We start from the raw sequence: 17,161 nt of genomic DNA, 5'->3' as shown, positions 1-17,161 counted from the left end.
TCTCCCCTCTCCCCTCTCACTCTCCTCTCACTCTCCACTCTCCCCTCTCAGCCCAGCTCTCTGATGAAGGCGGCGTGGCCCGCGGCCGGTCCGGTGGACGAGGTTCTGATCCGGTCCTCTCAGTATCTGATGGAGACCGCCCACGACCTCAGACTGCGCCTCAAAGCCTACATGCAGCCCCCCAAAAACAAGGTGAGCGCTAACGGGACGGGTGAACAAGGTCTTTTCAAATGTCGTGAGACAGAAACAAAAGCAAGGTGAGAGCTAACGAGACAGGTGGACAAGGTCTTTTCAAACGTAGCGAGACAGAAACAAAAGGACGTCTTAGTTGTCAATCGTCACTCGTCAAATGTTAATTTCATTGACGAATCCCTGTGTGAGACATATTCACTTCTCGTGCCAGAATCTTCTCATCGGGTTCAGGGATTTGACCTGGAAATGTTTCTTCTCATAACCTCTAGAATCCTGTTGCTCGGGTCATCTTCAATGACATTACTTTTTTTTTTTTAAATGCAATACTTGGTGTTGACACGTTCGTTTTTTTTATTTATTTTTTTCGAGTCAGTGTTGTTTCATACTAGTGCCTTCATCCCTCTGGTAATTGTTTAGCAGGTCTGTGGTTGTTTGATTGGGGAACCCAGCGAGGTGGAAAATAAACCTTGCTCATTAAGAAGCCTGCAAATATCATAGTGTACCTACAGGCTAAGTTGTGTTGGGGCTGTGAATGCCATTATCTAACCGTGACATTTAGATTTATGAGCTCGGTATTGTATGAGCTCTCTAATGGAGATGAATACACCGTGAGGGAGCATGCTTTAAAATGAAGGGTTATACAACGAAGAGTCACTTTGTCAACCTCACGCTGGAAACCATAGGTTCACCCTTTTCATTGACGACAGTGGCTCAGCAGATAGAGTGGTCCTCTGGTAATCTGAAGGTTTCCGGTTCGATTCCTCCCAGCAGTGTGTCCTTGAGCAAGACACTTAATCCCTAACTGCTCCTGCAGGTTGGCACCTTGCATGGTTGCCTCCACCGTTGTTGTATGAATGAATGTGAGGCATAAGTTGTAAATAAATAGTGGATAAAAGCGCTATATAAATGGCAGTCCATTTACGTAGTTCTAGTTACACATGCTACTGCTAGTCTTGTGTAAGTGCAGCTGATGCGCATCTCACAGACAGTGATACAATTCTGGTTGATTTAGCCTAGATTTTGTGGGACAATTAGTTTTTTTGACTTTCCAGAATGAAAGTGGAGGATGAGATAAGGATCAGAACAGAGACAGAAATAGCTTTACCTCAGAATCTGACCTACAATATTAAACCTGCACTATGTAACTTTTCATTAAAACGATATTGCTTCTTTAGCACACTAGATCAAAAAGTTGGCCCGACTTGGACTGAACAAAGGAATACCCTCCCCACAGTAAAGCATGGAACAATGATATTGCCCATATAAGCTCTTTTGGTCAGGCACGACCAGTGCAGCAAAATCCATAAAATGCTATGGTCTCTTTTCTAGAGCATAACATGTTAACATTACAAATGGAAAACAGTGCCCAAAGTTACCTTTTATCCTTCATGTGCAATTACCTCTCATGGCCACAGGGTGCCAATCTCCCATAGTGCTTTAAGCAGGAGGCCTGAACATAATCACAATCAGAATCGCTTAATTTGCTAAATACAATAAATGTATAAGTATTTGTCTGGTCCCATGGCTACAGTTCAAGTTTCAAGGTCAAGTTTGTTTATTAATGGAAGGTGACATAGAGACATATTGACAACAGAAGCTGACACACAGGGTACGAGCACAACAGGACCTCACATACCACGCAAGACAGCGTGAGACTGTAGTGTAGACAGTTGACTATACATACTGTACATTTGTCATGGTGTTAGCACTGTTGCCTCACAGCAAGAAGGTCCTGGGTTCGAACCCCAGCAGGGTTTGACCAGCAGGGTGTAGAGTTTGCGTGTTCTCCCCGTGTTTGCGTGGGTTTCCTCCGGGTACTCCGGTTTCCCCCACACCATAAAAAGACATGCATGTATACACTCCTGCCCTTGCCCTTGATCAAGGTACTGTCAGGTATTACAACTGGAGTTGGTCCCTGAGCTGCTCCTAAATAGTTAGGATGGTTTCAAATGAAGAGGACACATTTCCCCAAGGGGAACGGTCTTTGTCTTTTTCTTCTAAAGGAACAGTTCACTTTACAATGAATATTCTGTAATGATGTACTCACCCTGAAACTCCATCCAGGGCATTGGCTACCATAGGGACTTTCAGCCTTTTCCCAAACACTTGAGATGAATGGGACCTGTCTTAGAGTTCTGTTTTAGCCCTAATACATACAGTAGCTCTGTGTCTTGCCATTGCCTGTGACCAAGCCACTGGAATTAGAGCCGGAGTTGGTCCCCACCAGACTGTGGACGCCCACTTGTCCTGAATAGCTAGGATTGGTTATATGCAGACTCCAGAGGACACATTCCTGTTATATGTAAAATATTTATTTGGCAAATAAATATTAATGCTTTAGTACAACTGTTGCAGCATTTGGCAGCCAATGCTGCTCTCTGGAGAATGAGTTGAAATAGCGGCAGCCTGCTAGCTACCACACAGATACAGCAGCATACACACAGAAAGGAAGGGGAGAGAGATCATGTGTTATTTATGGTGGTGCTCTGTTACCATACCCAAACACCCATCATTGTCATCACCACACACACGTCACACACACACACACACACACACACACACACACACACACACACACACACACACACACACACACACACACACACACACACACACACACACACACACTGAAGTTATCCCACACAGTGTGATTGGAGCAGATGTGACAGCTGTCATGTAACATGAGTTCATGGATGCCCAACCTCATGGTAAAGGGACACACACACAGGCAGGCATACACACACACACACACACACACACACACACACACACACACACACACACACACACACACACACACACACACACACACGCGAACACCACCAACAACAACCACCACACCTTTAAGCAGCTGTCGTGTGTGATGGAAACACAAGGGTTAGTCTTATGTAACAGCTGGGATGACTGCTGTGTTGTTGGTAGGGAAGGGTCTCTCTGTGATCAACCTTCCATAGACGACTGTACGGTCAGATCTTTCCCCTTAGCTAGGAAGCAAAAGAAATTAGTGCTGTCAGGCGATTAAAAAAAGTAATCTAATTAATTACAGGATTTGTAATTGATTAATCTAATTAATCACATTTCAATCGCATAACCATTTTAGGCCTGATATTCTATATTCTAGAATCATATTTCAAATGGCATGTGTCCGGATGGCAGAATTCAGTACTGTATCTACAAAACCTTCTGTTTAATTATCTTCCATTTATTAATTTTCAGGTCTGGTCAATTTTAGCATGGTGTTATTCACAGTTAAAGAAAAAAAAATTAATTGATATTCTCATTTGGTTCATTACAGTTGACTCAAGCCTAGTAACAGACACAGTATTTCTGACACTGGTAATACATTCCCTGAGATCCATAGATGTCCCTAGAATCAGATACCAAGAACATGCAAATGAACATATTAAAAAAAGTCTGTAAATGTGTATTCTACGTTCTTATGGAATGAATGAGATTGAAAAATATTTCAATAAAAATCAAATTTTTTCTTTTTTCTTTTGTTATACATTTTTAGTTAATTTTCATAACGCGTTAATTTGCTGTGTAATTAATTAATCTAATTAACGCGATAAACTGACAGCCCTAATTCAAATCCTTCCAACCTAAAGCATCAGAGAAAAGGGGAGTCAAAAACGGAGCTCCTTTTATGTCGCAGAGAAAAGCAGGTGTCCTCCTGGGTGCTTTCAGAGCACGACAGGTCAATACATATATAGAGGCTGATATTGCTTGATGTAACGCAGCAGCGTCAGATGCTGGTCTCTGACACGTGTCTCTGGTGAATGAAGGAGTTCATGAATGTCCTCATTTACGTAGAGCTTTTCTAGTCAGCAAGAGTGGACTACTTTGGGACTCGAACTAGCAACCTTCCGGTCATGTGCCCTACCCAAGTATTCACACTGACGGACGTGAGTCTCCAGTATTTTTGTGGTTCTGGTTGATCAAAAAACACTTGACTTTGAGGTGGCTTAAATGATCATTATTATTTTTTTAAATAAACAAGAGATTTGGCTTCTCTGGGCTAGTGTTGTCTTGTCACGATACTGGAATTTTGAACTTCGATACGATACCTTGAAAAGTATCGATATTCAATACCATTTTCGATACCACGGGGAAAAAGGTTCAATCTTAAAATGTAAAAAAAGAAGAAAAAAAAAGATAAATATATATATATTTCTTTATAAATTTTGCTTTTGTTGCTGGTTGATTCTCCTCAGCTTCTCTCTGGTACTATAAGAGAAGATAAATATAACACTTTTAAAACCCTTTGTTTATCTTTAGATCACACATTTAAAAAGAACTAAATGATATAATCTTAGAAATTAAGTAAACACTGTAATCTGTGTTGCATGTACCTGACAAACAACTGTTTGTATTACAGTCATATTCCAACTTAACTGAATGCACATGTGTGTGTGTGGACTACTGTACTATTACAGGTATTGAAATAAACAATGCAACTTCCTTATTATTATTTTTTTTATGAATAGTTAAATGTCGATATTGCGGGAAATTAGTATTGAAACTGTTTTAAATATTCAGAATCGATATGTATAGAAAAATCAATATTTTTTACAACATTACTCCGGGCTTACTTCCTGTAAGAAAAACAACAAATTGGAACTCAAAAGACAACACTGTGGACCTGCCGGTTCACATGTACCTTGATTCAATTGCAGCAAAAGGGGCGATCATTTGTGAATTATGACTGCGGTCCTAATCTCTTTTGAATGACAATAGAGAATCCTTTTTGCAGAAAAAGTGCATCAGATTTATAATACTACCCCTTGCAATATTTGTGTGTGGCATGTATACGTCGGTCACTAGCAAGCCTATATCCAGGCTGTGTAACAACAGGGCCGAGGGACTGTTCTCTCATTCGGTGAGAAACTGTTGGGTGATAATGGCTGTCTGAGTGGATCAGGGGTCACGACTTTTGACATGAGAGCGAGACCCACAGAGAGTGGGTTGATGTCACACTGCAAGTATAATTCAATAGACGACGTGCTGTTTGAACCAAAGCTCTCTCTTGGATGTTTGCCTGCTTGTCTTGGAAAGGATCAGTGCCTGTACCCACAAAGCTGTAGAATAGAAGTACTAGGAATTCTAGCATTTCTACTCTACTATGAATATGGGCTGTGAAGTATTTTGGATTAAATAAAGTAATATACCCAAATTAATAAACAAAATAAGTTAACACTTTAATCGCCATGGGTTAAATTCATAATTTACCATCCCTCACCAGCTCTATTTGTCTATGGAGAAGTTCCCCTTCTTTGCAGGCCTATAACTTTTTAAATTCTATTGCTACATTGCCATTATTATGGCCCATTCAATGTCCTATATGTATTGTTCAGGGTGTAGCAACGTTAAACTTTTTCATTCACATATTCATACTAAAATATGGTCTAAAGTATAAGTATGTTTTTATCGTTTTCTGCAGCTTTCATCAGAACGTGATTTATAGCCCTAAATGCATTATATTGATGATCAGATACAGTTTGGTAGGAATCTGTGCGAGATGAAAAATTTCAACTGGACGTACTTCTAGAATGATCTACGTATGATCTGATGATGACCGGATGGGCGGGGGATCATTTATAATTCCGTGGGCAGCGTTAGATGATTCATCCAGAGTGGGTCATATGTTCATCATAGCAGTTTATATGGAATACGTTAGAAAATAACGCTGAATCTTACCGTATGTTCCTCGCGCCGTTGGACGATCAGCGTGGAGTAGACCGTTTTTGATTATGGGATGTTGATCCTGATGAACCATTTCCAGGTTGTATAATACTATATACGTCCAAATAACGTTGTTTATTGAGTTAGGGCGAGCGATTGATCATCCAGTGTGTTGAGATGGAGTCCGGCTACCGATCGCGAGTGCCCGGAGCACATATGGATGAGCACTTCCTGTTTGGCGCGCCTGCCACCGGCCAACAGATAGCGCTCTCGAACCGTTAGACAGTTGAGTGGAGCTCACCAGTACATCTCAGGGCTCCGGAAAGGAAATATGATTTCGATGACAGATTTTTGAAATATTGACATCAAAGACGAGTTACGGCGTCTTCGGCAGAATGAGCATGGCTAGGAATGACGTCTTAACTCGTCATCGGCGATCATAGTGTTAAATAACTTATAGTGACAATGTTTATTATTATTGATCATAATAATAATAATAATAATAATAATAATAATAATAATAATAATAATAATAATAATAATAATAATAATAATAATTCAGTTCTGAAGCGTGTCATTTGTTCTGTAAGCGCTTCAGCACACCACTTACTTCCCTTGCTCTAGCCTCACAGGGTCTGGTGTGACCGGCTTGGTCAGCCTTCTCGCGGTACCAGACGTGTGCCTATAGAACGAATGAAATGCGATTTGTTTCTTGGTGCACAGAATGCGGGGTCTTTCCTGTAACAATGGAACACAAATACACAGCCACCTCGACTGCCAAGAAACCCAATCATTACACATTGTCGCTTTAAACCCCCTGCCCTTTCTCTGTGTCTTATTTTCTCCTCCAAACAGAAAGCAGATAACAAGGCCCCAGCCAAGCCGTCACACTGTACTGTCTATGTGGCCAAGAACTACCCGCCATGGCAGCACAGTGCCTTGTCCCTACTTGGCAAGCACTACAAGGTGAGGAACACACACACACACACACACACACACACACACACACACACACACACACACACACACACACACACACACACACACACACACACACACACACACACACACTCACTCTCACACACACACGTCTGATAGTCACTGACTACTGGAAGGCACTTCGTTTTACGCTTGGGGGGGACAATGTTAGATAAGAAGTTCTTTATTTAAGCCAATGTCTTTCAGCTGTGACAGGGAGCCTGGTATAAAGCCATCGTAGCCAAACCCTGTTTGTTCAAATAAAGGTGTTCTTATCCAGCATTGTCACAGCAAAATAAAGAAATCCTTTAGTCAAGGACAGTCCTAGATGGGACTATGTAGCACAAAGGAAACATTGAGTACAGGATTTCCTACAGTCATGGAGAAAATATTTCTTTTTTTGAAAATGGTGTTTTCCAGTCCTGGAAAAGTTCTGTTTTGCAAATATCATGGACATATTATAATCTTGATTTCAGCCAGTCAAATGATGTCAAGCTTGGCTGCTGGTGGGGCTAGTTATCTTTGAAGGAATAATACCACAAATAACATATTTCCTGATGACTTAAGATCATGTTGTTGCTTGTCATGGTGAAGCCTGGGACATTCAAATCCACTATTCAACAATATGATGTAGATCTCTTTGTTATGGAACAGTCATGGTATTGTATCGATATGTGTGGTAACTCAGTGTAAACAAAATAAAAAATGTTTTTCCCATCCAACCTTGTATATAGAATAACCCATAGAAATAGATCATATGGGTATTTAATTGTACAGAAGGGAAGGAGAACCTGTCTGACTGTGTGTGTTCATTATGTCTTGATGGTGTCTTCTCCAGAGCAACAACGGGGTGTTGCCAGACAACAATGTGATAGCTGGTGAGTTGGGCGCCCTGCCAGAGCTGAAGAAATACATGAAGAAGAGAGTGATGCCCTTTGTAGCCATGATCAAGGTGAGGTTGGTCTAAAAATCAAATTTTTGCTTTTATTATTATTATTATTATTATTATTATTATTATTTTTTATATTTGATGGTAACGGGTCTGTAGAGGATGCTATATCTATGTCTTTACACACCATCCTGCAGCACCTGGAGGCCTCCGCCACTTATGTACGAATTTTGTTTATTGATTTCAGTTCAGCGTTTAACACGATTGTGCCTTTTTTAAATGATTTTAAAAACTTAAATTGCTAGGAATCGATGAGTCTCTGTTCTATTTTATTCTAGATTTCTCTCGGATAGAGAACTAGTGGTTAAAATAGGTAATTATGTTCTCTAGAACCTGGACCTTGAACACCGGGGCCCCCCAGGGCTGTGTTCTCTCTCCTCTGCTCTACTGTATATACACTAATGACTGTGCCTCCCACTCTGATTCTGTTAGATTCTTTAAATACGCGGATGACAAAACAGTAGTAGGATTAAGAACGGGGATGAATCTGTCTATAGAGCTGAAGTTGATAGCTTTGTTGTATGGTGCAAGGAGAACGACCTGCTATTAACACTATAAGGACCAGACACGAATATATACGTGTTTCGATTCCATGCGTTGTGGACCAGAGCCACGTATATACTCGTGGCAAGTTGTTATTGTTTTATTCCATATTTATAATGCTTATTAGGTACCCGATCCACTAGCAGGATCTTTCCACATATTAGATTTTCGAAACATGCAGTACCGGCCAGATCCGCTTAGGGGCGCCATCGCTCCACTGCAGTATCATTGATGGGATTTAAAAAAAGAAAAAATGCTTTTACAGTCCTGTGGGCGGATCATAGATCCTTGATTCCAAACGAAGCCCCTCCATCTTGGATCAGCTTGCCAAACGTTTTTTTCAGCGTGGAATAATGGGATTTATGATTAGCCAATGTGCATATCGATCTACCAGAATCCGATGACTGGTGAGGAAATGCTGCCGGCGATCACATGGCCTGACGGTAGGATAATATTACCCCAAATTACAGCTGGATTGGACATTGTTTTATAACCTAACGTGATAGACTACTGACATTTGCTACCGGAACGCACACTCTATTGCTAATCAATAATACTGATCGGCGTTCCCCGCCGCCCCCATTTCATCCATAGATGCTCTGTAATAGTCCGGATGCTACGCAGTTTGTTTTATTTCATTCGTATATATACAGCAGAAATATATATTGCAGCCTCCTGCAGAAAAGCCTAGACGAAAAGCGCAATATACCTTATATTCACGACGCTATAAAATGACAACCAACCGATGGATTTTTATTTTCTTTAAGCCATTATGAAGGCACGGTTTATGCACTCAAGTGTCAATGAGAATGGACAGATAGCAATACTATAAATGATATATAAAGCTCTTAGAAAGTACATCGGTTTGTTTACAATCCTCTGTCCTCTGAGGCCTAAATCGCCGCGGGGCTCCGGACGCCATAGTGTTAAACATATCTAAAGTCCAACGCACACAGCGGGCGATTTTTGCCAGGCGACGACTTTTTAAGCGAGGCGACCGACAGAATTGTATCGCTTCCATTGTTATGAATGAGACAACCCACACGGCGCAGCAACTTCTGTACACCATTAATTTATCAATACATTCATTGATCAATAACGAATGAACTGATAGTTGACTTCCGGCCCAGGGGGCAGTCCACCCTCCTCTGTTCAGGCACAACATCATTTCAGAGCAGACTTGACAGGCACCAAACATCAGTTTAACAGTTTAAGGTCTAACCTCAAGCTCAGGGGGGGCCGTGCCTTTGCTGTCGCAGCCCCTGAACTGTGGAACAGCATCCCCACCTCCATTAGGCTCGCCCCCTCGATAGATGCCTTCAAATCGAGGCTCAAAACCCACTTCTACCTACTAGCCTTTCCCGTTCACTGACTCATGCCCTGTTTTTCTATGTGTTTGCCTGTGTGCCCTCCGATAAAACGGAGTGTGATTGTTGTCTATATGTATCTTATGTATTTATGTATTTACCCTCTGTACAGCACTTTGGTTGACACGCGTCATGTGAAATGTGCTTTATAAATAAATTTGATTGATTGATTGATTGAGGTATCAAATTGATTAATTATTTGATTTATGCGTCAAGTCATCCCATATGGGATTACAAGATACAGATACAATAGACAGTATTTCAACTTCCAGTACCATTACAATAAACAATAAACTACTTTCAGTACAGTTACAATTACATCATTATTTAGGCTGGCTGCCTTGAAGTGATCAGACATGATCTATCATTGTTTTTTATGAAAGTATAAATGGCCAGCAGGTGGAGAGAGTAGATTGTTTTAAATTCCTTGGCACCACCATATGTGAAAATTATGGGGAATAAATTGGGAAGTTAACGCCATCAGCCACATAATCAGCACGACCCGCCAGAGGCTCCCCTCCCTGCGCCAACTTAAAAAGTCTGGTGTGTCCAGGGGGGGCGATGCTCAGCTTCTACAGAGCCACTGTGGAGAGTGTCCTCACCTTCTCAGTGACGGTGTGGTACGGAAACACCACCGTTCATGATAGGGGACAGCTAGAAAGAACTGTACGCACAGCGTCAAAGATCATCGACTGGAAAGGGGAGAAGGTGATCACAGTGACCCCTCTCACCCTGCTTACTACCTCTTTAACCCCCTTTCCTCAGGTAGAAGACTGCAAAGTCTCAGGTGTAGGACATCTAGTTTTAAGAATAGCACATATCCCGAGGTTGTCCATCACCTGAACTCAAGCCCTAATGCACAGGCACTGTACTATAAGGGCTAGCACTAGCCGACAGGCACTTTAAGGCAATATGCACTTTAAATGGAGCACTGATCTCTTTTATGCACTGTAGCACTGTTAGAAATGTTTGTGAAATACTTCTTCTACTTCAGGGATTGCATTGTATGTATTCTTGTGTGTTTTTATATTGTATGTTTTTTATACTGTACTGTACAGTGTTTTTTTTCACTGTTTTATGCTGAAATAAGCATTGCACTGAGACAAATCCCAATCAACCATGTGTTGAAATGGCAATAAAGTATCTATCTATTTGTTTTTTCCAGTGCAAATTAGATATTGAATTATTTTTGTATTGTTTGTAATACAGTTGTCATGGTGCTGTTCCATTAAAAATCGTATATTTAAATCAAAATGAGTAATTACAGTAACTAGTTATTGTACTTAGTTACGTTCTACCTCTGACTATTGCTATATATTTTCGCACTATAAGCCGCACCTGAATATAAGCCGCAGCAGCAAAATTTAATGATGTGTACATATATAAACCGCACTGGACTATAAGCCGCAGGTGTTTTAATGTTTAATTACCATATGTAATTAGCATTGGGACACAATACTGTCGGACAAATAACAAGAATTAACTCATTTACAAGTTGTATTAAGTTTAGCAAATAAGGGAATAGATAAATAACATTTCAATGCAGTCAAAAAAGCAATATTTGAATTTTCGGGTTTGGTCACGTTGAGTCACATATAAGCCGCACCGTTATATAAGCCGCAGGGTGGAAAAATGGGGAAAAAAGGCGCGGCTTATAGTCCGAAAATTACGGTAGTTCACTAATAGTAAATACAGATGGTCCAAACTGCTTGTTCCTGATGTTTGCTTCTCCGGAGAACCTACACATCATTCATTCACTTATTCACTCATCCATTCATCCATCGTTGTATAACCCGTCAATATGTCTGATTGCTTGGTTCCTATGTTTGTGTTTCAGGAGAACCTGGAGAAGAACGGGCCCAGGGTTCTGGACCTGGAGCTGGAGTTTGATGAGCGGTCGGTTCTGGTGGAGAACCTCGTCTATCTCACCAACTCTCTGGAGGTTTGTTCCTTGAGATACAGCAGTGTGTTTGGCTTCTCTGAGAGGATCTCTGACACTGGTAGTAAAAGTTAGCACTAATGCTGCTTACTAACGGCCAAAGATGATGCTAGACTCTTAGCGTTGTAGAGGGACCATTTTCAGTGGCTTAACACATGGCCTAGAAAGTTCTATATTGAGATTTATTTTTGTAACTTTTGTGCATTATGTGTGTGTTGGGGGTTAATTTTTCCAGATAAACATAATGGGAAAACTTTTAGAACATATTTGAATATATTTTGAACAGGGGTTCTCAAACTTTTTTATACCACGACCCCACTGACACAACCCTGAAATAGTTTTCAATCAGATTAGAGTCTAGTCCAAGAGACAAAATGTCCCAACAGATGACCCAGATGCCTTTTTAAGAGATTATTTTACATTTCCCATTTAAAAGATTCTCTCTCTCTCTCTCTCTCTCTCTCTCTCTCTCTCTCTCTCTCTCTCTCTCTCTCTCTCTCTCTCTCTCTCTCTCTCTCTCTCTCTCTCTCTCTCTCTCTCTCTCTCTTTCTTTCTGATTGGGTCAGGACTTTGTCTGATACCATCCCCTATTGCGAATTCTAAACAGAGTGAAACACCTTTAATGTGTCAGTAAGGAAGGACTGATGGAAGTTGAATCCAGTCTGATAATGTTAAAAACTCTTGCCTTTCTCTTTGTATTAACCCCCTGCGTTCTCCCGCTCTACTCTTCCTCCCACTCTCCTCCGGTTCCTCTCACTTTCTCTGTCTTTATCTCTCCCTTTATTTCTCTCTCTCTCTCCCTCCCTCTCCCCCAGTTGGACCAGATAGATGTAGTGTTTGAGTCTGAAGGTGATGACAAAGTGAAGGAGGACTGTTGCCCAGGCAAACCGTTCAGTGTCTTCAGATCCGAGGTGGGCGCTTGTCTGAGCTGCTCACAAAACCAGCTGTGGTGTGTGTGTGTCTGTGTGTGTGCGTGTCAGCCACACAGTAGAAAGTTCTATATTGAGATTTATTTTTGTAACTTTTGTGTGTTGGGGGTTAATTTTTCCAGATAAACATAATGGGAAAACTTTTAGAACATATTTGAATATATTTTGAACGCGGGTTCTCAAACTTTTTTATACCACGACCAATGTTCCCTCTAATTTTATTTCGGTCTGAGCAAACACTCAAACCTCCTGAGCAGACATCAGCAACTACTGAGCAACATACGTCACCTGCCGATTAACCGGTTAGTTGATAAGCGGCTGTTTGTAAAAAATCTGAGAATCTTAATTTCCCTCAATGTCTAACATAAAAATCTATACATTTAGCTGATACACAGAAATAATACAAAAAGGCATATTATATTCCTTAATCAAATATTTATTTGACCATTGATTGATGATACAGAGCAAAGTCCTTACTTTGGCTGGGTGGGCGGCGGCGGTGTCGTGTCACTAACTTTTGTCTTTTTAGGAGGCTGACTTGTCATTATTTTATTAAGTGAATTATCATGTGACTTCAAGGGTGACCATATTGTGATTTTCTTTTAAAAAGAGGACACTGCCTTCAGCCTCAAGATACTTAATGATACTCAAAGTTTACTCAAAGATGCTTTATCATTTTAATATATTTAAAGTATGCCTCCTCTGTATGGATATACAATTATTGTTTATTATTTTACATAACAAAATAATATCTCTCTATAACCAAAGTTACTCAACATGCTGTATTATGCCTAAAGTAATCTATCTGACAAATAACTAAATCAACCAATGACAAAATAATATATATTTTCAAGTCTTACTGGACAAAATAAATAACAAGAAAAATATGAAGTGATGTTCTAAATAATACCTCTTCTGTATTAGAAAATCAAGCTTTAAAAAATATATCTTTGTATCTTTTCAATGTAATGTAAATTGTAAAACAGTAACCTCACAAAGATACTAATTTAAATGTGCACTATGCAGTTTCGGATTTGTTTACATTTGCATAACTTGCAATTAATGTACAAAACTAATTTATTACACACATAATCCTTAGAATGATTGTATCATAAGCATCTTATCAAACCAAAACATCATTTTGAGGCATCAAAATAGTTTGAAATTATTTTCTTTCTCTGTATAGCTGAATATACTTCGGTCAACTTTGCCATCAAACTCTCGCCTCGCACAGCTTTGTTTGTAATGTTTTTCTTTGTCCATGTGAGCTTTGAGATCGCCAGCACCTTATTAGACACAGAAACATATGGTCAAGCTTTGCACGCGTTGCACTCCGCTTCCAATTAGTCTCGACCGGGACGGTAAATTGGGAATTTTCTCTGCAGTTCATCTGTAATGTACATTCGCTTTGGCATTGTGAGCAGAATCAATGCTGGTGGAATCTGTCCGCTTCCTCATCTGTTGTGTGTGTGTGTGTGTGTGTGTGTGAGAGCACAGTAGCAACGCCCACAAGGCACTGAAAGCTGGGCTTCTCTGGGTAACGTAGTATTCCGTGCAACGCGCCAGTCAATTTAACTACCGGTACATGCATATTTTACACAAACGTTTCTGTGCGTGACAGATTTCAGATGTGCGCGGGAGCGGTTTGCCATGTGTGCGCGCGCGCATGGGCGCACCTTAGAGGGAACATTGACCACGACCCCATTTTATTTAGGAACTTTTGCCAGAACATAAAAAAAAGAAAAGAAAATGCGTTCACATGCGCTTTGGCGGAGGGGGAGATCCGCTTCTACTCTGAGGCGAGATCTGTATTTATTTTTTATTAACTTAATGTCAGTGCCAAAAATCCGGCTTCACAGAGAGGTATGTTGATGCGAAGGGGACAAGCTTTCTCAGCGCAGCATTACACAGCACTCGGTACTCATTCCGGACTGATATCCAGAACTTTGCGAGGGCCTGTCCAGTGATGTTGACTTCCAGTAGCTCGTCACACGAATCATTGAGCGCCTCCTGCTCAGACAGTGGGAGGCCTGCTGCGTCATGCGTAATGAACGGATCTTTTATCCAGTTGTCCAAATTGTCCGCGCTCTCTCTCTCTGAAATTGTTCAATGAGCCCTTCTAGTGGCTATAGATGATGGGCTTCAAATAATTTTTTCCAACATTCTGTTCATACAAAAAGCCATCAAGCTGAGTAAATATCCCAACATCTCTGCTGATTATCCTGGAGTTCCACTAACGGAGTTTCTTAATCCAGCTCTCCATTTTAGCTGTGAGTTCAAACAGGTCTGTGTCCCGACCTTGTAGTCCCAGATTCAACGCATTGAGCCGGTCAAAGATGTCGGCTAGATATGCCAGCTGTGCCAGCCATTCATTATCAGCACATGTCTCTGCCAATGGGTTGTTTTTGTCTGCAAGGAAAATCCGCGCTTCTTCTCTGAGTTCAAAAGGGCGATTTAATACTCTGCCTCGAGATAGCCACCTCACTTTAGTGTGGTATAGCAGCTGGTTATGCGCAGAGCCCATTTCATCACGGCCAACCAGCATTGCTTCTGACAACAAACCTATCCATTGACCATTGCGAGTCCAGGTTACACACAAAAGACCAGACGTGGGCTCCGCGATTATACTATGCGCAGGATGTAGTGAGATGTGTATTGGAATACTGTGTGTCGGCCTCCGTTGATGAAGGGGCGAGACATGGCGATTACATCCGAGTTGGGCTTGTCGGTTTTTCTCGTACATTTTCTTTTTAGTTGCCAATGCGCCTCGTCACCTACCCGCAACCCCACTTTGGGTCGCAGCGCGTAGTTTGAGAACCACTGATTTAGAAGATACCGTATGTGCGGGTTACTTTCGTTAAAACAAATGCAACAGCTGTGTGCTTGTGTCTGAACACAGCATGTCTCACACCTCCCCAAGACGCAACTGGTGGGATGCTAGTGGCCATTGCGCAAACTGGGACAGTGCCAAAATAAATTACTCTTACTGTATATTGATTTTATTCCTTATTCTTTTTTGGGAGTAAGAAAACCACTGATTTCAGGCAAGCAAAGAAAATGCTCTTTTATATCAATAGGCCTATAGGTGACAATCTCTTTTTCACCCCTTAACACAATGAGCGCCACGCATCATGAGCATCTTATACCTCTCACTGCCAGTACTGTAAGCCTATGGAGTCTCTCACCTTCTTTGCAGGGCTATAATTAAAAAAAAATGTATCCACTTTTTTCCTTATTTTTCTATTTTTCTTCCATCCCAATTTCGTGTCGCCAATTCTCCCCTCCAATTCTCCCTTCCCCTGTCTTGAACGTTGCTAGACTATGCCTCCCACTGGTCGGCTGTAGTGAGGATAGAAGCCTTGCATCACGTGTCCCCTCCGGTACACGAGGAGGCAGCCTGTCTCATCTTTTCACCAGACAGCGCGGTCTCTCAGTGGCGAGGAGTAACGCGTGGCAGGCTCACGCTGCCCCCGATACTTCCTGACTCTGCTGTACAGGTGTCACCAAACCGACCTGTAGGAGTCGCTGTCCACAACGTCCAATCCCCACCCATCGACTTTCCACCCGCTACCTCTGCCAATTGAGATTATGACGACTGCCGCAGGCAATGCTGACTCCGGGAGTCGAGAGCGTAGCCTCTTGCATTGGTGACGAGCGCAATCTCCGCTACGCCACCCAGTCGCCTGCAGGGCTATAACTTTTTAAATATTATAGCTATATCGTAGGGGTGTAACGGTACACAGAAGCCACGGTTCGGTACGTACCTCGGTATTGGGGTCACGGTTCGGTACAACAGAATTTTCTTTTTATAATTATTATTATTAATATAATTATTTTTATTTTTATTTATATATTATATTTATGATAATTATTATAATTATTATTATTAAATAGAATAATTTTCTATAGGAAATGTTTCTTTTTTTTATTTGATCAGCTGTACCTGTGTATGCAATGTATGGGGCTGCGGCACTGCAGATTTACCCTACTCGAGTCCGGCGGGGGAGAATGTTGCTGTGTTTCTTTCCATTGGTTTCATTTGGTTAACATTATTGGGCGAACCAGAAAACGAAAGAAAACTGTAAAATTGTAATGACCCTGCAGCTGTTCCAATGTAAATGTGCCTTCCTCCTCCGTGCACTTTCGCCCACTCTGAAGTCGGACTCGGTATGCCCGCGTGCTGTTCTCGCACGGAACCCGCAAGTGCGACTGGTGTGTTTGTGCCGCGCGAGGGAAGGCTCCTCTGTGCCGCGTGAGGGAAGGCACCCTGACGGCCGTACCGTAAATTCGTGGGACGAATACACGTACCGTTACACCCCTACTATATCGACATTACTATGGCCCATTCAACATCGGGTATCTATCGTTCCCGATGTGGGAACGTTATATTTTCCCATTCATACATTGTCGTGTTAATACCGTCGTGAATATACCGTAATTCCTCTAATAGTAACCGGTATTCAATTAAAAACCGGGTCTCTATTAATGACCGGGTGCGCTGTTGAGCTAAGCAATTATAAGCCGGCCTCCTAATACAAGCTGGGTTTCATGTATATGCTGGCCTGGCTGTGCAGTAAATACC

At 41.5% G+C, this 17,161-nt stretch overlaps 1 protein-coding gene across 1 annotated transcript in view; it reads left to right on the top strand.

Annotated features, from left to right (window-relative positions):
• lars1b (leucyl-tRNA synthetase 1b) overlaps positions 1–17,161 on the top strand; it is a 70,189-nt gene that overhangs the window by 44,302 nt on the left and 8,726 nt on the right. The window contains exons 26-30 of the mRNA XM_084320661.1: positions 52–192; positions 6,730–6,840; positions 7,691–7,804; positions 11,549–11,653; positions 12,466–12,561. Coding sequence (XP_084176787.1) covers positions 52–192; positions 6,730–6,840; positions 7,691–7,804; positions 11,549–11,653; positions 12,466–12,561 — 567 coding nt within the window. The remainder of the gene's footprint in view (positions 1–51; positions 193–6,729; positions 6,841–7,690; positions 7,805–11,548; positions 11,654–12,465; positions 12,562–17,161) is intronic.

Source organism: Notolepis coatsorum, assembly GCF_963971535.1.
Source record: "Notolepis coatsorum genome assembly, chromosome: 8".
In the NCBI taxonomy this organism is placed as follows: domain Eukaryota; kingdom Metazoa; phylum Chordata; class Actinopteri; order Aulopiformes; family Paralepididae; genus Notolepis; species Notolepis coatsorum.
This window is presented reverse-complemented; position numbering and strand designations above follow the sequence as displayed.